The sequence below is a fragment of the Mauremys mutica genome, chromosome 12 (assembly GCF_020497125.1).
Source record: "Mauremys mutica isolate MM-2020 ecotype Southern chromosome 12, ASM2049712v1, whole genome shotgun sequence".
In the NCBI taxonomy this organism is placed as follows: Eukaryota; Metazoa; Chordata; order Testudines; family Geoemydidae; genus Mauremys; species Mauremys mutica.
In genome coordinates this window covers 26,936,602-26,961,322 of record NC_059083.1, presented here as the reverse complement: position 1 = coordinate 26,961,322, position 24,721 = coordinate 26,936,602, and the positions used below count along the sequence as shown (strand labels likewise).

At 50.3% G+C, this 24,721-nt stretch overlaps 2 protein-coding genes across 3 annotated transcripts in view; both read right to left on the bottom strand.

The window, feature by feature from the left end:
* LOC123345237 (butyrophilin subfamily 1 member A1-like) overlaps positions 1-24,721 on the bottom strand; it is a 64,327-nt gene that overhangs the window by 31,126 nt on the left and 8,480 nt on the right. The gene's annotated exons all lie outside the window — the stretch shown is intronic.
* Positions 12,262-24,721, bottom strand: part of LOC123345236 (putative selection and upkeep of intraepithelial T-cells protein 1 homolog) — an 86,214-nt gene continuing 73,754 nt past the window's right edge. The window contains exons 8-13 of the mRNA XM_044981966.1: positions 21,192-21,212; positions 20,416-20,436; positions 19,947-19,967; positions 16,404-16,430; positions 13,854-13,918; positions 12,262-12,310 (exon numbers count right to left, since the gene is read on the bottom strand). Coding sequence (XP_044837901.1) covers positions 12,308-12,310; positions 13,854-13,918; positions 16,404-16,430; positions 19,947-19,967; positions 20,416-20,436; positions 21,192-21,212 — 158 coding nt within the window. The 3' untranslated portion in view covers positions 12,262-12,307. The remainder of the gene's footprint in view (positions 12,311-13,853; positions 13,919-16,403; positions 16,431-19,946; positions 19,968-20,415; positions 20,437-21,191; positions 21,213-24,721) is intronic.

Here is a 24,721-nt window from a genome sequence, read left to right as displayed (position 1 = left end):
TCCAAAATGGCAATTTCCTGCATATTTATACACACACTTCCTCCATATTCTAGTCACTGAATGTGTGTCTATCACTGGTATCACAGCAATCACTATTAAACCAGTAACAAACTACAGCATTACATTACCATGAATTACAGTCTGTTAAAATCATTACACTCAGCTACAAGCTGCCTTCACTGACACCCCTGTGTAAAGACACTGTGTTCACTCTGTGCCTCACCCCGGCTTAGCGCCTGCTTGGGAGCTGAGGGCCACTGTTGGCTGTGGGAAGAAGGTGCATGGGACTCACAAGCAGTGGGGAGTCTTTCCCCTCTCCCTTCTTCTTTTCTCCACTCCCTGCCCCTTTCCCTCTGTGATGGAGTAGGGACTGTCTGTGTGGGCGATGGAAGAGCCGGGGATTACTTTAGGTGAGGGACAGGACCTAACCCTGTAACCCAAGCCAGGGAGGTGTGTCAGCACCTTGGCCCGGGAAGCTGGACAAAGGAAGGGGCCGGCTGGCGGGAGTTTAGTTTAGTTTTGGTTTTGGGGCTGGGTGGTTGGAATTCAGGGTGGTTGGAATTGCAGTAACAGGGTCCCCTGGGGGATTGCAGCGAGTGGTCCCAGGGGTGGAGGAGTCTGCAGCTCGACCCTGGCAGAGAGTTGGTGACCTCAAGAAGGGCTGGTGCACTAGGGGGCTCCCTGGAAACCGTGGGGGACGGCAAGCACCATGGCCTGCGAGTGGCCAGCAGAAAGATATATGCCAAGCGGCTTAAGTGCGACCTGGTGGAGCTGTGCAAGCAGAGGGGGCTGCGCAGAGGGAGGATCATCAAAGACCAGCTGATTGCCCAGCTGGAGGAGGGAGACTGCTTGAATGAACTGATCCCTGTCTCTGAGGGAAGCAGCCTGGCAGATGCAGCACAGGCACCAGTGGCTGTCCCCGCTGGGAATGGTCAGCCGGTGGCTGAGGGCTTCCCAAGACCCCCCATTCCTATGCCTAGGGGGAGGGGGAGGAGGAGCCCAGCGACTACCAAGGGCAAAGTGACCCCCCTGGCCAGCAGGGGATTCTCCCGGCGAAGCTCACCCCCCAGCAGGGGATCGTCCCAGCGACACTCGGCATCCGTGGAGCGGAGGCAGCTGGAATGGGAGAGAGAGCTAAAACTGAGAGAGCTGGAGGATCGTGAGAGGCAGAGGGAACATGAAGAGAGACAAAGAGAACGTGACCGGGAGGAGAAAGAGCGACAGTGTCATCATGAGCTGGAACTGGAGAGGCTGAGGGGCAGCGGGCCCCCGGCTGCGGTGAGGGGGGGGGGCAAGACGGCGTGGAGCTTTGATAAGTTCATCCTGGCCCAGCGTAAGGATGGGGAGGACATGGATGACTTCCTGGGTGCCTTTGAGACGGCCTGCGAGCTGCACCATGTAGATCCTGTGGACAGGCTCCGGGTTCTCACCCCCTTATTGGACCCCAAAGCCGTGGCATTGTACCACCAACTGGGAGAGGAGGAGAAAGGGAACTATGAACTATTGAAGCAGGCCCTGCTGCGCAAGTTTGGGCTGACTCCTGAGATGTACCGGGAGAGGTTCCGGAGTCAGTATAAAACCCCTGAGGTCTCATATCTGCAACTAGCCGTCTGCATGGACGGATACACCAGCAAGTGGGCAGATGGGGCTCAGACGAAGGGGGACGTGGTTAAACTGCTGATACTGGAGCAACTGTATGAGCGGTGCCCCTCCGACCTGAGGCTGTGGTTGAGGGACCAAAAGCCAGAGAACCCGCAGCATGCAGGGTGGCTGGCTGATGAGTTTGTGAAGAGCCGGTCGGGGGGTGGCAGGGAGGAGTCCCAAAGGAACAAGCTCGCCGCGACGCAGAGAGAGAGTCATCCTGGTTCCTCCCAAAGGGGGAATAGGGAGAACCCCCTCCCAAGAGGAACGCCCAGCGTCAGGGACAACCGACCGGTTCAAGGGGACCAACGGGACATGAGCTGCTATCAGTATCACCAGAGGGGCCACATACGGTCCCAGTGCCCCAGGCTCAAGGACAGACTGAGCAGACCGACCCCACACCGGGTTAACTTGGTAGAGACCCAGCTGGATGAGGGGCAGTGTTCACAGGAAAGGGGGTGTCATAGGTTTATTCCCTACTTTGAACTTTAGCGTTCACAAGATGGGGACCTGCATGGACTCCTCTAAACTTAAATCCTAGTTTAGATCTGGTAAAGCTGCCACCAGCTAGAAGTTCCAGTGTCTAGCACACTCCCTGTTCCCCCAAACTTTCCCTGGGGAACACAGATCCAAACTCCTTGAATCTCAACACAAAGGGAAATAAACCATTCCCCACCACCACCTTCTTCCCCCTCCCTTCCCCTAGTCCTTGGGAGAGATACCTGGATTCAAATTCCTTGAACCAAACAAAGAGGGATTCCCTATCCCCCTTCCCTTCCCTTGAAAATCCAAACAAGGGAAGAAATCAATCAGATTCTAAAAAGAAAAGGATTATATTAAAAGAGAGAAAAAAAAAAAGAAAGTACACTATCTCTGTAACACCAGGATGGAAAAAATTACAGGGTGTAACTTATAAACCTGGAGAGACTTCCCCCCCATCCTTTCTCAGAATAATCAAAGTAACAGCAAACAGAAATAAAGAATTTTCTCCAGCAAACACACAATTGCAAATGCAGAAATTAATTATAAGACTAATCCGCCTTTCTAATACTCACTATACTGAATAGAAGAAAATACTTCAGGAAATTTGGAGAGCTTGAATATACGTCTGATCTCTCATAGATCCAAAAAGAGAACAAAGCCCCCAACAAAGAACACAGACAAAGACTTCCCTCCACAGAGATTTGAAATTATCTTGTCCCTTGATTGGTCTTCTGGTCAGGTGTTCGTCAGGTTACTGAGCTTGTTAACCCTTTACAGGTAAAAGAGACCTTAACCCTTAACTATCTCTTTATGACACCCCCCCCCCAAATCACAGACAGTGGGGGAACCACACTGGCGGTGATTTCTTCCTAGAACTTTAAAATAAACAGATTAATAAAACACATGCACCATTACATACTACTAAGTATGTAAACCACAAGATTTTTCACATTTCAAGAACACTTTTTAACCATTTGATTCTGGGAAACTTTCACGAGAGAGTACATCAGCTACTTTGTTGGAAGCTCCTGAAATGTGTTGAATTTCAAAATCAAAATCTTGGAGAGCTAAACTCCATCAGAGAAGTTTTTTGTTGTTTCCCTTGGCAGTATGAAGCCACTTTAGCGCAGCATGGTTGGTTTGTAGCTGGAAACACCGTCCCCAAATGTATGGGTGTAGCTTTTCCAGGGCATACACAATGGCATAACATTCTTTTTCACTGATGGACCAGTGGCTTTCCCTCTCAGATAGTTTTTTGCTGAGAAACACGACAGGATGGAAGTTGTGATCCGGTCCTTCCTGCATTAGAACTGCTCCTACCCCACACTCAGATGCATCGGTGGTTACTAGGAAGGGTTTGTCAAAGTCCGGGGCCCTTAACACAGGGTCAGACATGAACGTTGCTTAAGCTGGGTAAAGGCTTTCTGACACTCATCAATCCACTTAACTGCATTTGGCTGTGTTTTTCTGGTTAGATCAGTTAGTGGGGCAGCAATTTGGCTGTAGTGTGGTACAAATCGCCTGTAATATCCGGCCAAGCCTAAGAAGGATTGGACCTGTTTCTTTGACCTTGGGACAGGCCACTTTTGGATAGCCTCCACCTTGGCCTGTAGGGGGTTTATGGTTCCTTGACCCACCTGGTGCCATAGGTAAGTCACTCTGTTTTGGCCTATTTGACACTTTTTGGCCTTAACAGTTAGTCCTGCCTGCCTGATGCGCTCAAAGACCGTTTCCAGGTGTTCTAGGTGTTCGGACCAGGAATCAGAAAAAATGGCCACATCATCGAGGTAGGCAACTTTACATTCTCCCAATCCTGCTAGTAGACCATCTACCAGCCTTTGAAAGGTGGCGGGTGCATTTTGCAGTCCGAACGGAAGCACATTAAATTCATACACCCCTGCATGGGTGATGAAGGCTGACTTTTCTTTAGCGGGTTCATCTAGTGGTACTTGCCAGTACCCCTTGGTTAAATCTAATGTAGAGATGAACTGGGCACGTCCCAGTTTCTCCAATAGCTCATCGGTGCGTGGCATTGGATTGTTGTCGGGGCGAGTTACAGCATTCAGCTTATGGTAGTCCACGCAAAAGCGTATTTCCCCATCTGGTTTGGGAACTAGAACCACTGGAGATGCCCATGCACTGTTAGAGGGGTGGATTATACCCATCTCTAGCATGTTTTGGATCTCCCGTTCAATAGCAACTTGGGCATGAGGAGACACCCAGTAGGGTGGTGTTCTAATTGGGTGAGCATTACCTGTGTCAATGGAGTGGTATGCTCATTCAGTCCATCCTGGGGTGGCTGAGAACAAGGGGGTGAAGCGGGTGCACAGCTCCTTGATCTGTTGCCGCTGTAGACGTTCCAGGGTTGTGGAGAGGTTCACCTCTTCCACGCCACCATCACTTTTCCCTTCGTAGTAAACACCTTCAGGCCACTCAGCGTTGTCTCCTCCCTGGGCTGTAAACTGACAAACCTGTAATTCTCTGGAATAAAAGGGCTTTAGAGAGTTAACATGGTACACTTTAGGCTTTAAGGAGGAATTAGGAAATGCTATGAGGTAGTTAACAGCTCCCAGGCGCTCCTGGACCATGAATGGTCCTTCCCATGACGCTTCCATCTTATGGGCCTGTTGCGCCTTCAAGATCATAACCTGGTCTCCTACTTTGAAGGAACGCTCTCTGGTATGTCTATCATACCAGGCCTTTTGCTCTGCTTGAGCATCCTTTAGGTTTTCTTTAGCCAGGGCTAAAAAGTGTCGGAGGGTGCTTTGTAGGTTGCTTACAAAGTCCAGAATGTTAGTTCCTGGAGAAGGCGTAAACCCCTCCCATTGCTGCTTCACCAACTGTAATGGCCCCTTAACCTCATGGCCATACACAAGCTCAAATGGTGAGAACCCTAAACTGGGATGTGGTACAGCCCTGTAGGCAAACAGCAACTGCTGCAACACTAGATCCCAATCATTGGAATGTTCATTTACGAATTTACGGATCATGGCCCCCAAAGTTCCATTAAACCTTTTCACCAGGCCATTGGTTTGGTGGTGGTACGGGGTGGCAACCAAGTGATTCACCCCATGAGCTTCCCACAGGTCTTTCATGGCCCCTGACAGGAAATTAGATCCTGAATCTGTAAGGATGTCAGAGGGCCAACCTACCCTGGCAAAAATGTCAGTTAAGGCCTGGCACACAGTTTTAGCCCTGGTGTTGCTTAGAGCTACTGCTTCCGGCCATTTGGTAGCAAAGTCCACAAAAGTCAGTATGTATTGTTTTCCTCTGGGGGTCTTCTTTGGGAAAGGACCCATAATATCCACAGCTACTCACTGAAATGGGACCTCAATTATGGGGAGTGGCTGGAGAGGAGCCTTGACCTGGTCTTGGGGCTTTCCTACCTTTTGGCATACCTCACAAGACCGGACATACTTGGCAACGTCCTTGCCCATCCCCTCTAAGTGGAAGGACTTCCCCAACCTGTCCTTGGTTCTGTTCACCCTAGAATGACCACTGGGATGATCATGGGCCAAGCTTAAGAGCTTTTCCCGGTACTTAGTTGGAACTATCAGCTGTTTTTGAGGATGCCAGCCTTCCTGGTGTCCACCAGAAAGAATCTCCTTATATAAAAGTCCTTGTTCTACAACAAACCGGGATCGGTTAGAAGAGCTGAGAGGCGGTGGGTTGCTCCGTGCCGCCGCCCAAGCTTTCTTAAGGCTGTCATTGTCTTCCTGCTCAGTCTGGAACTGTTCCCTTGAGGCTGAAGACACCAGTTCCTCCTTAGACTGTGGACTTGGGCTTGGTCCCTCTGGAAGCGATGTAGGTGATGAGGTTGGTTCCGTTGACTGTGAACCGCTCTCCGCTGGTGCACTAGGTGATATTTCAGGCTCTGGCGGAGCCTCTTGGTTAGGGTTGTCTGTTGCTTCTGCCAGTTCAGGCCTGCTGGCGCCTCTGGCGATGGGGTTGGAGACGGGTTTGCAAGCGCTGGCTTCAGTGCTGGCAATGGTTCTGACGCTGGTTGCTCTTCCAGTTATGGTTCTGGGACTGGATGTACTATGGCTGTTGTAGTTGTTGGCATGGGATCCGGTTCCACCACCTCTGTCTTGGTCTCTGGTAACACAGACGGGGCCCTGCTGGACGGCTTAGGAACAGGGATGGGAGTGGAAGCTTCTTTGGCCTGGCTGCGGGTGACCACTCCCCCCCTCTTGGCCAGCTTCACATGGTTGGCCAAGTCTTCCCCCAATAGCATGGGGATGGAATAATTGTCATAGACAGCAAAAGTCCACTTTCCTGACCAGCCCTTGTACTGGACAGGCAATTCAGCTGTAGGTAAGGTTACAGATTTTGATATGAATGGAGAAATTGTGATTTGGATCTCTGGGTTGATGAATTTCGGGTCCACTAAGGACTGGTGGATAAGTGACACATGTGCCCCGGTGTCTCTCCAAGCGGTAACCTTCTTCCCACCCACTCTCAAGGTTTCCCTGCGCTCTGGGGGTATTTGAGAGATATCTGGGCCTGGGGATCCTTGGCGTGATGATGGTGTAATGGACTGTACTCGATTGGGGTTCTTGGGGCAGTTGGCCTTTATATGTCCTAGTTCATTACATTTAAAACATCGCCCGGCTGACGGGTCACTGGGCCGGTGTGGGTTGCTGGAGGTAGTCTGAGGCTTCCCTTGGGTGGTAGCTGGGGTCTTGGTTGGCCCCCGGTGGTAGGGTTTGTCAGCTTGCCCCTTGTTATATTCACTCCCCTTGATAGTAGCTTTTTTCTTTTCTGCTAGGTCCACCCATCTGCCTCCAATCTCCCCTGCCTCTGTTACATCTTTGGGCTTCCCATCTAGGATGTACCATTCTATTTCCTCAGGAACACCATCTAAGAACTGTTCTATTTGCATCTGGTGGGCCAGGTCTTCTAGAGATTGAATCTTTAGTCCTGACATCCATGCATTCCAATTCTTTCTAATGTAGTAGGCGTGTCTGGGGAATGACACATCTGGTTTCCACTTTAGGGCTATGAACCGCCGACGGGCATGTTCAGGTGTTAGCCCCATCCTGATTCTGGCCTTTGTTTGAAACAGTTTATAATTGTTCATGTTTTCCTTAGGTATTTCAGCTGCCACCTCTGCTAACGGTCCACTGAGCAGTGGTCTCAGCTCTATCATGTACTGGTCTTCAGGGATGTGGTACCCATGGCAGGTCCTTTCAAATTTTTCCAAGAAGGCCTCAGTGTCATCACCTGCCTGGTAGGTGGGAAATTTCCTGGGATGGGGAACAGTGCCTGGAGGATTGTTAGGGTTGGCTGGAACATTCTGCTTAGCCTTTTCTAATTCCAGTTCTTTCTCTTTTAACTCCATTTGTCTCCTGTGGTTAGCCTCTGCCCTGGCCATTTGTGCATTAATTAGTTCCATCTGTCTCTGATATTCTTTGTCTTTCTCTGCGGCTTCCAGTCTAGCCAGTTCGAGTTTGTCACGTGTTTCACTGCTACTCATGTTTGTGTGCCTTCTGGTGCTGGCCACACCCCTCTGCAGTCAGTGAACTGTGTTGCTTGGTTCAGTTGCTTGGGTTACAAGTTCCTAACCTTTCTATCACCGACTGAATAAAAAGAAAACAAAACTTTTCATTTGCAAATGTGTAGCTGGTTGTTTGCTGACAGAGAACCAGAAAATCTGGTTTGTCCTGTTTCTAGCAACTTGCTAATGCTCTCTCAGTGGGGGTCCTTTCTAACAAGCCTTGTTAGAAAACTTAACACCTCTTCCCTAGCTGTTTTTCCAAGCAGCCAGAAAGGGGGAAAAAAAATCTCTTGCTTTGGTTTCTAAAAAAAATCTCCTCCTGCTAGCCTGCTTTCCTGCTGTAGAAGGAGAAAACAGCTCTCAATGGCTCTTAAAACATCCCACCACTGCCTACCATGTCATAGGTTTATTCCCCGCTTTGAACTTTAGCGTTCACAAGATGGGGACCTGCATGGACTCCTCTAAACTTAAATCCTAGTTTAGATCTGGTAAAGCTGCCACCAGCTAGAAGTTCCAGTGTCTAGCACACTCCCTGTTCCCCCAAACTTTCCCTGGGGAACACAGATCCAAACTCCTTGAATCTCAACACAAAGGGAAATAAACCATTCCCCACCACCACCTTCTTCCCCCTCCCTTCCCCTAGTCCTTGGGAGAGATACCTGGATTCAAATTCCTTGAACCAAACAAAGAGGGATTCCCTATCCCCCTTCCCTTCCCTTGAAAATCCAAACAAGGGAAGAAATCAATCAGATTCTAAAAAGAAAAGGATTATATTAAAAGAGAAAAAAAAGAAAGTACACTATCTCTGTAACACCAGGATGGAAAAAATTACAGGGTGTATCTTATAAACCTGGAGAGACTTCCCCCGCCTCCTTTCTCAGAATAATCAAAGTAACAGCAAACAGAAATAAAGAATTTTCTCCAGCAAACACACAATTGCAAATGCAGAAATTAATTATAAGACTAATCCGCCTTTCTAATACTCACTATACTGAATAGAAGAAAATACTTCAGGAAATTTGGAGAGCTTGAATATACGTCTGATCTCTCTTAGATCCAAAAAGAGAACAAAGCCCCCAACAAAGAACACAGACAAAGACTTCCCTCCACAGAGATTTGAAATTATCTTGTCCCTTGATTGGTCCTCTGGTCAGGTGTTCGTCAGGTTACTGCTTGTTAACCCTTTACAGGTAAAAGAGACCTTAACCCTTAACTATCTGTTTATGACAGGGGCTGGCTGCATACCACCTGCGAAGGAGGGAGGAGGGCCCCAGGTCAGCTCCTCTGTGGGGCTGGATGCTCCAGGCTCTGAGTTTTTGGTTTACAGGGTGGGCGCGGGGCTGCCCCTCCGGAGAGAGTGCCTTGTTCCCCAGGAGGTAGATGGGAGGAAGGTCACTGGGTACTGGGACACGGGCGCAGAGGTGACGCTGGTCCGGCCCGAGGTGGTGGCCTCAGATCGGATGGTGCCCGACACCTACCTGACCCTGATGGGCGTGGGAGGGACCCCATTCAAGGTGCCGGTGGCGAGGGTACACCTGAAGTGGGGGGCAAAGGAGGGCCCCAAGGATGTGGGGGTACACCCACATTTGCCCACGGAGGTGTTAATATGGGGGACCTGGAGGTCTGGCCAAGCAACACCTGGGGTGCCCTGGTCGTGACCCGTAGTCAGAGTCGGCGAAGGGCACTGCACCCTGACAATGGGGAAGGTACTGTGCCCGAGGTGCAGGACCCTAACCTGGTGGGGAGGGAATGCCCAGGGACACGGCTCAGAGAGGCTGCGGCCTCCGACCCAGCCAGCAAGAGAGAGCAGGTCCCCATCCCTGTCCCAGCTGCTGAGTTCCAGGCCGAGGTGCAGAAAGATCCCTCCTTGTGGAAGCCCAGGGACGGGGCTAACCTCAGTGCGGTACAGACCATGAGGAGAGGTTGCAAGAAGGGGTTCCTGTACCGAGAATGGGCTCCCCCAGGGGAAGTAGAGTCATGATCAGGAGGCAGCTGGTGGTTCCCCAGAAGTTTCGCCACAAGCTCCTGTACCTGGCCCATGACATCCCTCTCGCAGGGCACCAGGGAATCCGGCGCACCAGGCAGAGGCTGCTACAGAACTTTTACTGGCCTGGGGTCTTTACCCATGTCTGACAGTACTGCCAATCCTGTGACCCCTGCCAGAGGGTGGGGAAGGCCCGGGACAAGGGAAAAGCAGCTTTGAGGCCTTTACCCATCATAGAAGAACCTTTCCGGAAGGTGGCTATGGACATAGTGGGACCTCTCAGCAAGGTGACCTGGTTGGGGAAGAAATACATTCTGGTGGTGGTAGATTTTGCCACTCGCTACCCCGAGGTGGTGGCCTTGTCCTCTATCGAAGCAGACACTGTTGCAGATGCGCCGCTGTCCATTTTCAGCCAGGTGGGGTTCCCCAAGGAAGTCTTGACGGACCAGGGGTCCAACTTCATGTCGACCCTGCTCCGGTGCTTGTGGGAGAAATTTCAAAGGGCCTGGGGCTCCCAGCTGCCATCACTACTAGGCACTGGCAGCTGCTGCGACTGGAGGCCCTGGACATCAGGTGGTGGGTTCCTGTTTGTGGGTTGCTCAGCAGAGACAGACACCCCTCTGCAGCCCAGATTTAGGCACCTATCTGTGAGAGGGGTGTGGCTTAGGACATCCCTTCCCCTTCCCCTCTTGTCGGCATCTCCCATTGGCTAGCTTACATGGCTTCCTGCCTACTGAAGTGCTTGTGTTACCCATAGATTGGCATTGTTTAGGGAGTTTAGACCCCTGACTCAGCTCTGAGGGTCACAGTGTTGCTCTTCCTGTGATTTTCTCGCTGCCTAAAAGTTACTCACTGTGATGCTCAGCATTGCAACACCCGAGTCCCTTCATGGATTGCCCCTGTACAACCAGTCACCTCTCTGCAGAGCACAGCTGAGCAATTCCTGATTGACATGGGTGTGCACAGGACAGAGGCAAAGCACAGGCTGGTTAGTGGCACATCACAGTAAAACCCAAACTCTCTTCCTAGAGGTGCAATCACTGCAGGCTCCAGCTTTTTTGCTGCTCCAAGCGGTGAAAAAGGAAAAAGAAAGAACCCGATTGAGCTGCCGCTGAAGAGGAAGACAGTGAATGAAGGACCCGCTGCTGAATTGCCGCTGAACACTGAAGCGGGCAGATTGAGCCACCGCTGAAGTGCTGCCGCCAAGCTGGACATGCTGCCCCGACAACTGACGCACTGATGCCCCTTTCTATTGGCCGCCCCAGGCACCTGTTTCCTTCGCTGGTGCCTGGAGCCGGCCCTGGGTGCAATATTCTCTGTGGGAGGTAGAGGGACACAAGCACGTTAGGAAGCAAATCCCATGATGCTGCCCCCAGCACCTGCAGCTGGGACAGTAAAGTATAACAAACAAGAAGAATTGTTTGTAATGTTTTATTTACATTAAGTAGCTGGAAAGTAGCAAAGTAAAAGGAGCTCAGAAGGAGCTTTAATAACCACAGCACGGCCAGGAGATCCCCAGCTACTGAGAACAGTTTTCTTCATGGCACTAAGATAGCACCAATGGCCAGGAATTAATATAGGGAATTAATGAGTTACAGTCTCACTTTCAGTAACATGTAATAAATCTCCCCGTCCCGCTCACGTTCCCTTTCCTTTCGTACTGTCCTTTTCTAGTCATCATTGTTCTAGCCCTCACCTTCCATCCCTGTTTATTTCCCTGTGTCTCTCCTCCCTGTCACAGATCATCCCCCTCGGCTGCTCCCTTCTTTCCCTGATCTTATCCCTTCCCCTCGTGCTCATCCTGGGCTGGGAGCCCCAAGTGAGATCTAAGGACACAGATCTGTACAAAATGCTCCTGGCTGCTGCTGCTTCTCCCCAACCCCCAAACCCTGATTGATTCATGCTGTGTCCCTGCCACCCCCACCTCTGCCTGTCCCCAGCCCGGCTGTTAGTTCCCACTGCCCAGCCCCCACATCTGCCTCTCAGGGCCCCTCCTGTAGCCCCAGGGGTTCTTCCCCCTCCTCCCCCATCCCTGAAGCTGCAGAGAGGGAGGGGGAGGTGCTTCCAGCAGCCATAGAGATGAGGCGCCAGAGGCTGGGTAGATGGGAGTCCTCCATGATCATAGAGACTTGAGTCCATGAGGCTAGAGAGGCTGATTTTCGATTCCTGCCTCTGCTGCGTGTCTCAGGGACACAGGCTGAGCCAAGATCCCGGCCACACCTGGAACCAGGGTCGGATTCTCTCCCCAGGGATGGAGCCCGGTGGGAAAGTGAAGATCGGGGCCTCGTCACCAGCATCGATAAATGTCACCTGCCCCCGGTCACAGTCCAGACAAACCCGGATCCTGCTGGGGGCCCGGCTCAGGGGCAGGGGGGTCACAGGGGAGATGAGAGCCCAGAACTGACCCCCCCACCGCCCCACAGCCCAGATCCCCCCCTTAGGGCTGAGGCTGATCCATCCATTCCTCCACACAGACTCTCTGGCCACCCCCATAGCCCAGCCTCCCCCATCCCCCATTTCCACCTCCACCTCCCAGCAATGTCTCCCCGAGGTGAATCCCTCACAGCCCAGCACACAGGGCTCAGTGTCAAATCTCTCAGGGTTGTTGGGCAGTCGCTGCCGTGTGTCTTCCCATCTCACACTTTTCCGATCCTCAGACAGGACGAGGTCGGGATGAGCCGTGTCTGGATCCAGAGTCACATTCACTGGGGGGAGAGAATCAGAGCATTAAGGGCAGAGCTCAGCCCTGGGGGAGGGTTTGATGGTGTCAGTGACAGAATCTGCCCCAGCTGGGGAGTGACTCTGAATCTCCTTCCTGCAGGATTTACCTGTCAGCTCTGAATGGGGAGCAGCTCTCAGATGTCAGCACAGTGCAGGGGAGAGTCACACCCCTGGCAGAGATGGGCCCTGCAGTAAAAGGGTCACTTGCGCCAGGTCTGGGACTCAGGTTCTTTCCTGTCCTGCTGCACATCTCTCCAGGGAGGGGACTAGAGACCCACATGTCGGGTGGATGGGAGGGAGGCCCCACGGAGTGGTGAGAAACTGAGCTCCTGCTGCTCAGTGCTCACTGATCCGCTTCACCTCTCCCTGCAGTTTCCCATCTTAAACCCCATATTCCAAGCTGAGAGAGATCATCGCTGTGGGGAGAGAACAGATACATCCCAGTCCTGCACCCTCAGCCTACGTGAGAGCAAGGGGAGTGTTGGGGGAGAAGGAGCGGGAGGGGAAGGAGGGAGAGCAAGCAGAGTGGTGAAATGGAGACATGAAGGAAGGGATCCCAGAGGGTAGAGAAAACCATATTGGATGAGGAGATGGGGCAGGAGAAGCCCAGGGCAGCAGGACATGAAAGGTTATAGAGAATTTGCTGTGAGTGTGGAAACCAACTCACCTGCTTGTTCCCTCCAAGCAGCCACCGTCACCAAACCTCCAGGCCCTTCCACCTGCCCCCACTCCTACTGCCTCCGCACCAGCCCCATTCAGCTGAGGGCCTGCTGCTCTCCCCACCCTCCTGTTCCTGCCAAGCACTGCTGGCCCTCCAGCCCCTTCCAAATGCTGCCCCATCCCTCAGTCTTCTGGGCCCTTCCCAATCCTCTCATGACTTTCCCCCTGGGCTCTCTCTGGGCTCTAGCACCAGGGTTCTTGTCACTGGGCATATTTTATTTCCTCACCTCCCTGTTGTGTCACTTGAAATATCTTTGTTCCTCTCTCTCTCTCTCTGTGATCTCTGAATTTTAGCATTTACATGTCATTTCCTCTCTTTCCAACCTCTGAATTGTTAATCCTCAGTTACTGGGCATTTAACAGACCCAGAATTCAATTTGCTCCCGTTCCACAGCCCATGGCTCTGGCCCCCAGGGCCTCAGGCAGGGAGGGGGCTCTGAGCAGGGACAGCCCTGGGGAGCTGGGGGGAGAAGGAGCTGTGTCTTTGGCCCTGTACTCTGGGCTGGGACACGTCAGTGGCTGTGCAGCCAGGCTGGGCTGTGGGCCCAGGAAGCTCTGCAGGTCGCACTGCACATGAAAGCAGAGGAGGGGCAGGAGGAGTAGACACAATAGTGTCTGGATTTACTGCTGTACATCAGGCCATGGCTACACAACCTCCCTCCCCTCCCGTGCTGGGAAATGCAGGATGCTTGTGAGCTCTGCCCTGAACAACAAACTCCCCTCCCATGGCCACAGTCAGGGGAAAGCAGCAAAACGTTCTAACAGCCGCTGAGACTGGCACATTGATAGAATCTGAACTTCAGTTACCTTCTTGTACAGGTGGCGCAGAACTTCCCAGCCCTGGAAACACAGAGTCAGAGATGAGAGCTCATCTGAACAAGCACATTAACAGAAATTAGTGTTGTAGAGAGGGAGGCCACTCGTACAGATTAAAATGGGCAGACCTCTGTTTGAGAGGTTTGTCTGCTGTCCATCATGAGGTCTAAAATGGAGGTGATTTTGTCCAGTGTTGGATGGGGGACCCCACTCCGCACCCTCCATCTCTGAAAAATGGTGTCCCCTATGCGGCATGACCTCACACGCACCATCACCCCAATGAGGATGGGGTGGCACCGGGGGGCCCAAACCAAACCCGACAGTCTGGAAATATCGAGCGTAAGGAGTGGCTCCTTATGCCTATAAAATGTTACACTGCGGAAAAGATACGTTCTAGAGTTCAGCATAAAGTAAACAATCCCCAAATACACATGTGAGCATTTCTCTGTCAGCGGCTACAATTTTAACAGACTCTTTTTTCCTTAGCCAGTGACCTGTGTGTGTGTGTATTATGATACAATCTCCAGTTACATGATCACACACTTTTTTGACACAGGACCCCTGCCTCATTCTTTCACTGCCCAGGATGGATGCACAAGGGGTGAGGATTAAGGGTGTACAGGCAAACATAAAACGGGCATTTCCTACTCTCAAGTCTTCAACATTGCAGCCTGAATCATCATCTGTTCGTGGGGGTGTTGTGCAGTATTCTGTACTTGTATCATGTCCCCTCTCACTCCTCTCTTTTAAAGGTAAAAATTCCCAATTTTTTCAATCTCTCCTCATGCTGATTCTCATTGCCTCTCTCTGAGCCCCCGTTTCTTCTTCGCTACCCTTTCTGAGATGGGGTGAGCGGTACCCAACACCGTGCTCCAGATGAGGCAAATCACATTTACAGAATGGCTGTATAATATTCCCATGTCATTCACCATCCCATTTTTATTGATTCTCATATTTTGTTTGACCTTTTCTCCAGAGCTGCGCAGTGAGCAGAGGTTTTTGTCAAGCTGAACACAGTGAATTCCTGGTTGCATTACTGAGCTGCTGATGCACTTATTTTCAAACCCTGTAATGTGAATGAGTTGCTCAATTTTTTCCCTCCATGGTACGTTCATTGATCACCAGTGCACTTCATATCCCACCATGTTTCTCTTTCACACAACTTGGGGTGGGGGTGGGGGGGTAGGTCCCTCTGAACGGCCTCACAGTCTTCACTGGACTTGAATAGCCATCCTCAGCTGTGGCCCCCTGGAAGAATCATCATTCCTCACAGGGACCACTCCTGAAACCCCCTGGGCATCTCTCTATTCCTCTCCCACTCCCTAACCTTACCCCTCCCCATACCTCTCCTCTCCTGCCCCATCTTCCCTAAGGAATTCCAGAGCCCACACTGGCTCTCTCTGGGCTCTTACTGGTTTCCCATACAGCTTGGATCTTGCCGTGTGTTGGGGGTGGTGCAGTCAGTGTGTGATGCAGGGCTGGTGCTACTATTTAGGCCAACTAGGCGGTTGTCCAGGGCGCCATCAGTTGGGGGTGCCAAAAAATGGCGCCACCAATTTTTTTTTAAAGCCTTTCAGCGGCTGCTGTGCTGGGAGGGAGAGAGAGTCTGAGCTGCCAGCAGCCTGCCCAGGGGTTCCCCCGGGTCAGGGCGCCGCCGCCGGCAGCCCAGGGGTTCCCCTAGGTCAGCACGCCGCTGCCGGCAGCCCAGGGGTTCGGACTGCCAGCAGTGGCACACTGACCCAAGAGAACCCCTGGGCTGCCTGCTGGCGGCTCAGACTCCCTCTCCCTCCCAGCGCAGCAGCTGCCCCATCCCATGCCATTCTTCTCATTGCTGGCAGCTGGGCAGAGCTCCGCCCGTCTGCTTAGCACATGTGGCAGGAGCCTGGCGACGGGCGCAACAGCAGGGCTTCTGGAGCAGAGGTGAGCTGGGGTAGGGAGGTGCCAGAGAGAGCTCCTGGGGGGGGGAGCTGCCGCGCGGGGGGGCACCTCAGGGTGGGGGGGAGGTGCCACGGGGGGGTGGAGCTGCTGCAGGGCTTGGGTGGGGGGGACTTCCTTGCACCGGCCCTGGTGTGATGGGGTCTCTATCTCTGTGTGTGACCAATGGGTGTCTGTGTGCAGTGAATGTGCTAACCTCTGCTGGCTACCATGTACCTGTGCCACAGCTAGAGTAGCAGCAGCAGCAGCTGTCTGGGCACATGCAGCCCTGTTTGGGCTTCTGAAAATTGAAACCAGCAACCTAGACATTAACCTGCCCTGGCCCAGCCCTTTGTCCACCCCTCCCTCCCTGAGCCTCCATCCCCATCAAGGGACTCTAACAGCATCTCGCTGGGAATCCTCTGAGCTTCCAGTGTGCACAGAAGAACTCCTTAGGCACCCAAAATCACAACGTTGGCCACACAAACCTTTGAGTTTTTTCACCTTAGTACAGAGCTGTCCCTGCCCCAAAAAGCTAGTGTAAAATGTTAACTGCATGAGAAAAAGGGACGGGAAATCTCAGGGCAGGGGAGCTTTGGATATTGATGCAATAGGAGCTGTAGTTACCTGGGCAGACGACGTTTCTTCTCCAGTCTGAAACCAAACACAGAGAGAGGGATGAGAACTCAGCTGAGCAAATGCAGCAACACCAGGGCTCTGGGATGAAGAGCAGCTGGCTTAAGCTGAACCCAGGCAAGAGCAAAGTGATTCAGAAGCAAGGAAACATTTTGAAGAATTAGATGAGATTCCCCCCTTCATCTCAGCTCACTAGGAAACTCTGCATCTTCCTGTGGGCAAGGGTCTGGCCACAGTGATCCCTGCCTCTGCCGCTGCCAGGCTGGGTTACTGCAGATCACTGAATCCACAGCTGAGGGTGAAGGCTCCAGCTGGTACCTAATGCAGCTGCCGGCCTTCTCCAGGGCTTAGGCCACAGTGACACATCAGGCCCATGTTCCAGCCCCTTCACTGCCTCCCAGTCCCCTTCTGATGCCAGATTAAGACCTTGGTTTTAATCTGAAAATCAATTAAATGTAAGGGGACTGTTGCCCCCTTACTAACATTCAGTGGGGGTGTTTGGTTGCTAGCCCCCAGCATTAAAAGGGGAGGGATCAATGGCAAATCAGGACCCTGAGACTGACAGTCCCCAAGAACAATGGCAAGAGGCCAATGCTCCAGGTCAGCCTGATTGACAGGGCAGGCCGGCTAATCAAGGAGACAGAAGGCCAGGGTGGGTCCCGTCCTCCGTGTGAGCTGGAATTGCCTGGATCAGACGGAGTGGGGCCAAGCTAAGGAGAAAGCAGGGGCTGAAGCTGAGCTGGAGAGCAGAGCCCTGCCAGATCCAGAGGGGCCAGAGCTGCAGCCAGAGGGCCAGGTGTGGTGAGCAACTGGAACCAGCCAAGGGGGGAATCTTGGTAAAAGGGCCCAGTGCATAAAATTGCTCCAGCCAAGGGTCCATGCAGGCCAGGCTGGGAGGGGGATCTTAACCCGACAGGGGGCTGACGCTGGGAAGAAGGGTCCCACCACCAAAGCCCGGAGGTGTGTGGTCACCACCAGTGCAAGTGTCTAACCGGCAGCATAACTGCAGCACAGCCAGGGCCTGAGAAGGAGGCCTGGGACCTACAAGGAACAGACTGTAAAGTGCTTTGATGTCCAGAGACACTGTTTGTAATGTTCCCTGCCACAGAGCAGAGTGATGTGTTTTCCTGTAACCTTTCCCATTTTTTCTTATTCTTCTCTTTAAATTAATTGTTAAGTAAACAACTTGTATTTGCTTTAAATTGTATGGAATAATCAGTGGGTCGGGGAGGTGCCCAGTGCAGAGAGGGTACCCCGGAGTGGGGACACCTTAGCCCCTGTCCTAGGTGGCCACAGCAGGGTTGGGGGTCGAGCACCCCAGGAATCCTGGGCCCAGCCTTGTTGGGGCTACGAGAACTCTGCCAGACAGGAGAGTCCTCAAGGGCAGGGAGGCCTCTGGGTAAAGGAAGTGGGAGCGAGGACTCAGATCCTTTCGCTCGCCCACTTCACCGGGGTAGCACAGAAGCCAGGAAAGTTCCCCACAATAGCAGGACCATTCCCCCGCTTACATAATGAATCCAGCCCCAGTGGAGGCTGTTTGTGAGCCATCCAGGTAGGAGACTACAGAGGCAGAGCATTGTATGGGGCACCCAGGTTGCAGGGCGGGGGTGACACAGCCACCCCTTAGTCTGGATTGTACCCTGGGTATGTCACAATGACACCCTAAATTAAAGCTCCCTGGCTAAGCAGGGGATAGAGACGCCAAAACCCAGTGAAAATCAGAGCGGGTGGGGACAGGTGTTCCTGCCTGATGCTATGAATTCCCCTTTGAGAGCCCTAGGTACCATTTGACCCACCCTTCCCTCTCCCATGTTTAAAGCCAGAGCTGATTAGACCCCCATGGAGAGCCCTTGGTTCAGTTCAGTGATTGCAAGAGCTGAAACCACTGATGAGCAGGTGTAGGGGCCAGGTCGTAGACCTAGTGCAGGAACAGGGCTGCAGCGAACAACATGGAGATGGAGGAGCAGCCACGGCCTGCTGGAATCCCTGGGAGGTCGTGGAACCTCAGAACGCACCATGGCAGAAGTGGCCGTGGGGGGCCAGCAGCAGCTGCGAGGAGAACAGCAGTGGAGCTGACCAGTAACAGCCCCAGAAAAACCAGCAGAACCAGCGGCAGAGGCATCAGCCAGTGGAGGCAGAGATAGCAACAGCCGCCGCAGTGACCCAGTTCCAGAGGCAGAAGAGGCATTGCTCTGTGTCCCTCCCTGTTTTTCAGGGAGGGGAAGCAGTGAGCAGCCAGTGGCACAGGTGCCGACTTCCCCTCTGGCCCATGGGTGCTTGACACCCTGCTCCACCCCAGGCTCCGCCCTCCAATTCCACTCCCTTCCCCAAATCCCCACCCGTTCTGCCCCGACCCACCTCATTCCATCCCCTTCCCCATGTCCCAGGCCCCACCCCGCCTCTTCCTCACCTGCTCCCCGAGGTGTGCCGCATCCCTGTTCCTCCCCCTCCTTCCCAGAGCATCCTGAGTGCCTTGAAACAGCTGTTTTGCAGCAGGCACTGGGAGGGAGGGGGAAGAATTGGTCAGCGAGGCTGCCAGTAGGTGAAATACACTGCGGGGATTAGGGAGCTTGGCTGTGGGTGCAGAGCACCTGCTAATTTTCTCTGTGGGTGCTCCGGGCCTATCGGCACCTATGGCCAGCGCTGACAGTAACAGCAGCAGCAGCAAGCCAGTTGTAGATGTGGAGGCAACAGCGGACGCCTTGCTCAATGCTCCCCCTCCTCCCCACACACGCACTTTTCAGGGGTGGGAGGGCACCTCTGAACTCTGGGTCTTGGCTACTTGAGAGCAACCAACTGTGAGTGGGCTGCAGTGGTGGGAGAGGGCAGTGGTGTGTTACAGGTCATTCACTCATTGGATTTTCACATGACAAGTTGGGAAACTGAGGCAAAGGACACTGCCCAATGTCCTGTGGGGTGGGGGTTTGCTCAGGGTTACATGCTTTCGAATCAGGGCCGTGGTGTTTTCCCAAAACAATGCTGGGGTCCCTTTGCCTTGTAATACAAGTTTTCTTTTGTTACACCCAGACTCAGGGCGGGTGAGTGGGACGTTTTGTCTCTTATCCTGCGTCTACACCAGCACTTTTGTCAGTAAAACTTTTGTCAGTTAAGGTGTGAAAAAAGCACGTCCCTGACTGACATAAGTTTCACTGACAAAAGCACCGGTGTGGACAGTGCTGTGTTGGCGGGAGACACGCTCCCAGTGACGTAGCTACTGCCGCTCGTTGGGGGTGGTTGAATTATGCTGGTGGGAGGTCGGTACAGAGCGGCCACACGGGACACCCGATTCCAGGGAGCTGCAGTGGTACAGCTGTGCCACTATAAGCCTTAAAGAAACCCAGGAGTTACATTTTCCCAGATTATTGGGTGAAGTCTCAAGTGTTTTTTGGTTTGTATTGCTAAGAAGAACCCTTGACATTGAACCCAGCCCGTGTTGCTGCTGACTCCACCTGGCAGAAGGGTGAGAGATCGAGAGATCCAGAGAGAGTTTCAGCACCATGGAAAAGGCTGCATTTGAGAACCAGAAACACTTACCAAGTTCTCTTTGAAGATCATCTAGGTAACACAGAATCAGAAACAAACACACACTAATTAAGTGCATCTCTTCTAGGATGGAATCAACCCCAGCCTCCCATCACGCATCCTTGCCTGTCCCTCACAAACCCATTGATCCAGGCTATGGGCAGGGAAACCACTGAGATCCGGGGAGAAGAGTCTCTTTCCAACGTAGGAACATAAAAACAGCCGTACTGGGTCAGACCAAAGGTCCATCTAGCCCAGTATCCTGTCTACCGACAGTGGCCAATGCCAGGTGCCCCAGAGGGAGTGAATCTAACAGTTAATGATCAAGTGATCTCTCTCCTACCATCCATCTCCACCTTCTGACAAATATGGGCAGGGCACGGAGCACCTGCAAAGTCCCATAGGATGTGGCTACATAGCAACTGAATACCCCTAATTTGTACGAAGTTTTCCTTGTTGGAGAAAAGGGCACAACACTTACCAATTTCTGTATCACGTTTCCCTAAAATAATAATAAAAACCAGAAATAAATATAAATTATGATTAGGAGCATTTTTCTCTTGGATATACAGTTGTCTGAGTTTTGTGAAAGTTGAACATTGTGTATAACTTTTCATACTACCTGTTAGAGTGAAATTTATCAGGGTTAATCTCATCCCAATTTCCTTTTAAGATTAAACGAAAAAATGAACTCCTTCTCCTCAGATATAATTACACACAAGATCCATGTTGGACCAAATTATTTACTTGTCAAATGAGGCAAGAGGACATTTGATGGCACAGTGTCCTCCTGGTCCCCCATGTCATGGTGCCTCCAGCACCATGTGGATTTCACCCTCAGAGAAGATACACTGCAAACAGGCACCAGCCTACCAAGCACGTGCTTGGGGCAGCACCTTGGGAGGGGGCGGCGATCGGGGTTTGTTTTTGTTGGTTTTGGTTTGGCCAGGCAGCGCTGGGGCGGGGGGTGGGGAGTTGGGCGGCCCCACGCGGTGCTCAGGGAGTGGGGGGGGGTCGGGCGGTGCTCTTTTTTTTTTTGCTTGGGGCAGCAAAAATGTTAGAGCCGGCCCTGATTGCAAACAACATTTTCTTTCTGATTTCCTCTTACCCACATACTGAATAATGATCAATACATTATCACTGACATTTCATGTGATTTTCAAATTGATCTCTCTTTAATAATAACCATCATCATAAATAACAGAACAGCAAACAACTTAATGGAAAAGGTTCTATGTGGAGAAAAATTGAACTTACTGATTTCTCCAAGATGTTTCCCTACAGAAACGAAATAAAGCAAACAGATGTCAATACAAGTTACTTAAGAATATTTTCCGTTCATGGAGATTTAAAGGCGTGTTTTTATGATAGGAACGTCTGGCCCCTAAATACCAAACATTTCATTCATGTTTTACTAACCATGTGGCTACGCTAGAGTTAAGTGTCCGACAGTTACTGACTGTTTTCAAGGATTTACAATTCTGAAAGTTTTGAATTCCTTATGGAATTAGGGTCTGATTTTTCAAGGCATTTAGGAGCCTAACTCCCACTGATTTCAGTGAAAGTTAGCTGACCACATACCTTTTAAAATCTAGACATTAGAGCCCAGTCCAGCTTCCTTGTATTGTCTCTCACATTCCCATTTACTTTGCTGGGAGCTCTAGGGGTGCTGACTGGAATTTCTGGCCCTCAAATTATCAGCATGATTGTTTTAGCGACATGACTTGTGCATTCAGTGCTTGATCCTACACTCATTGAAGTCAATGGCAAAGCTCTAACTAATGTTAGTGGTGCAGTATCTTGGCTTTCATCTTTTTCTGGTTAAAAAACTCCACTCAAAAAATTCATAAATAAACAAAGAAATACCCTTATGAGGAGACAAATTTGTAGAAAAGTTTTACTTGTTGGAGGAAAGAGCATGACATTTACAGATTTCTATATCCCGTTCCATTAAAAATAAACAGAAATAAATATAAATGCTTATTAGGAGCAGTTTTGCCTTGGTTATACAGTTGTCTGCATTTCATGAAAGTTGCCCAGTGATTATACAATTCATGAGCCTTTGATGGGTTTCATATTCTCAACACCAGGAGAAAAAGTTTTCCCTTCTCCATCTCGGACTTATTGTTCCTCACCATTGTCAGAACTCATGTTCAGGCTCAGAGCTCATGTCTATTCAGACCCCTCTTTTCTTTTCTACTGTTGTATATTTTTTAATATTACCTATTAGGATGAAATTTGCCAGGTTTTGTCTCATTCCAATTTCTTTGTAACAGTAAATGAAATCAGACAACTGCTCCCAAAATAAAATCAAACACAATCGTTATGGGGACCCAACTCTGTACAAAATATTTTCTTATCAGAGGAGGGAAAGAGACATTAACTAATTCCCAAAGTCCATGGGAACTGAGGAGGGAATAACTGCACAGCTGGGTGGGAAGTGGTGAGAAAAGAGCGAGGAGGGGAGAAGGTTTTGGCTCAATCTTCCCTCCACCCCTTCCCCAAATGCTCCATTCAGCTTAACTGAGGCAGTTCTGGGGGAGAAATATTCTGTGCCTGTAAAGGGCTGGTGCAGATCACTGCCTCCTGGAGCAAATGGAAACCTTAGTAATGTTTCCTTCCCTGTGCTGCTGGGGGGAGCGCAGTGCAGGTCTGTGCTTCCCCTGCTTGTCCTAGTGTAAAATGTCATTCTTCCCTTTTTTCATTTATTAGAAGAAAATTCTTGTTCATTTCACTAACATTTTCCCCTGTGACATTTACCTTTCATGTTAAATAGATAAAGAGTGAGGCCAATGAAACCAAACAAAACCAGGAGAATCACACTCAGAGCCACCATCCATGGATTCACCCTTGGGAAAAAGAAATCTGAAAAATAAACCCCACAGGATTTGCATTAGTTTGGAAGCAGGAACAACATCAATTTTTTCTCTACTGCACGTAACTACATAAACAGTCCCCAGCAGGACGTATGTGAGATAAGAGTGAAAACATGACCCCCTCTATGCTACACAAAAGACCAAAACCTGATTGTAAAAATTACTCCAACCAACACAGCTTTAGCACTGATTAACCTGTGAATGACCAGGCCTGGTTTGATTCATGGTATTCAGAGCTTCATTGAGTTCAGGGGCAAATTCTCTGCTCACAAAACCACACTGACTTCAGTAGAGTTATGGCAGCAAACAATTTGCTCCTCACTGTTCAGCAGCATTCAGAAATTGCAAGAGTATTTTGCTGAGTCACTAATAATTTCCCCAATTATTTCAATTAATTATAATTGCAATTAATTCAAACATTATGTGCTGAAAATTGATTCATCTTCTTTTGCCGTTCTTGTGTTTACAGCATCAAAATCATCTAGCCGGGGTGGGCATTTCAAACATGCCTAAGGCCTTCTCCACACAGGATTTATGCACTGGTTTAGTGAAATTGGTGTAACACTCATGCAGTCATCATTGTTACACTGATTCCACAGCTGACCACGTAACAGGACTGCCCCAATTTAACTAAACTGGTTGACAAAACTTTAAATTGTAAATCAGTTGAATGGAGTCCTTTATCCATTTAGTATCAATCAGTAAGGAACTGACTTAAGCAAAATACATAGGACACTCTGAAACTGAAATAAGAGCATTCAGACAAGAGGTTTCGTCGATAACTGAGTAGATAATCAGTGCAGCTTGTGTGTGTAAACAAAGGCAAAGTGAGTTATGAGCACAACTCCCATTGAATGTCAACAGAAACAAGCCCACATAATTTGGTGATATTTCACTTATTGAAAGGGTAGCAACCAAACCATAGTGTAAAAATTGCTACAGTCACAAAATCACTGTGGTGAAGTTAAGTTTTTAGGAACAAACTCTTTCAAGGTTTGGTGAATATTTCTTCTCAAAAATCACACACTCTTTTTTTTAAGTAAGAATTTCAGGAGTATTGGAGTTACTATTAAATTTACATGAAACCCAGAACTCTGATAACTCTAAATCTTCAAAATTAAGGCAGATTGCCGAAGTTGTGACCTGTTAAGGTGCCAGTTTCTGAACTTCCTTGTTTTTATGTAGTTGTAAAATATGCACAACAGATGCTTCAGTTCTTTGTTTCCTATGTTTTGTTTTGTTTCTGCTGAAGGTGATTTCTGTGTGTGGGTTTAGCTGGTAACTGACCTGCTATATAAATGGTTGATTCCTTTTCTTGATTGAGAACGGTGTTCCTGATCCAACAGGACAGGTTCTGGTTTGAACGTTCTTTTATAATAATAGAATTTTCTGTTTCAAACAGGCCACTATCCCCTAGGGATTTTGCTTCAGACAGTGATGGTAATTCTTGCCCACTGGGATCTCTCCATAGCACCTTGGGCTCTGGGTACCACCCAGCTGATTGACAAACCACCCGGATCCCTCCATCCTGGTGACTCTCCACAGAGATGAGAGGATTGGACCCCAAAGCTAGAAGAAAAATTACATAAATGTGTGACAAATCAATGGGGTAACTTAACAGCTAAAAGGATGAGTGAGAGATTGTGGATCCCTTATTCCCACTAGAGATCACTTGATCATGTAGACGGGATTAATGAACACTGGAATTTCTGAATTCCCAATACGCATGGACACAGGAAAAGATGTGAACAAATATTTAAAATAATTTCACTGAATAAGTGAGAGATATTGTCCTCTCTACCCAAGAGCAATGGAGCACTGAACACATTTGGAAATCTGGTCACTTCATTTAAATACCTAGTGGGATATGAATTTTTCAGAAAGCCAGTTTTTAGTATATTGGATAGACAT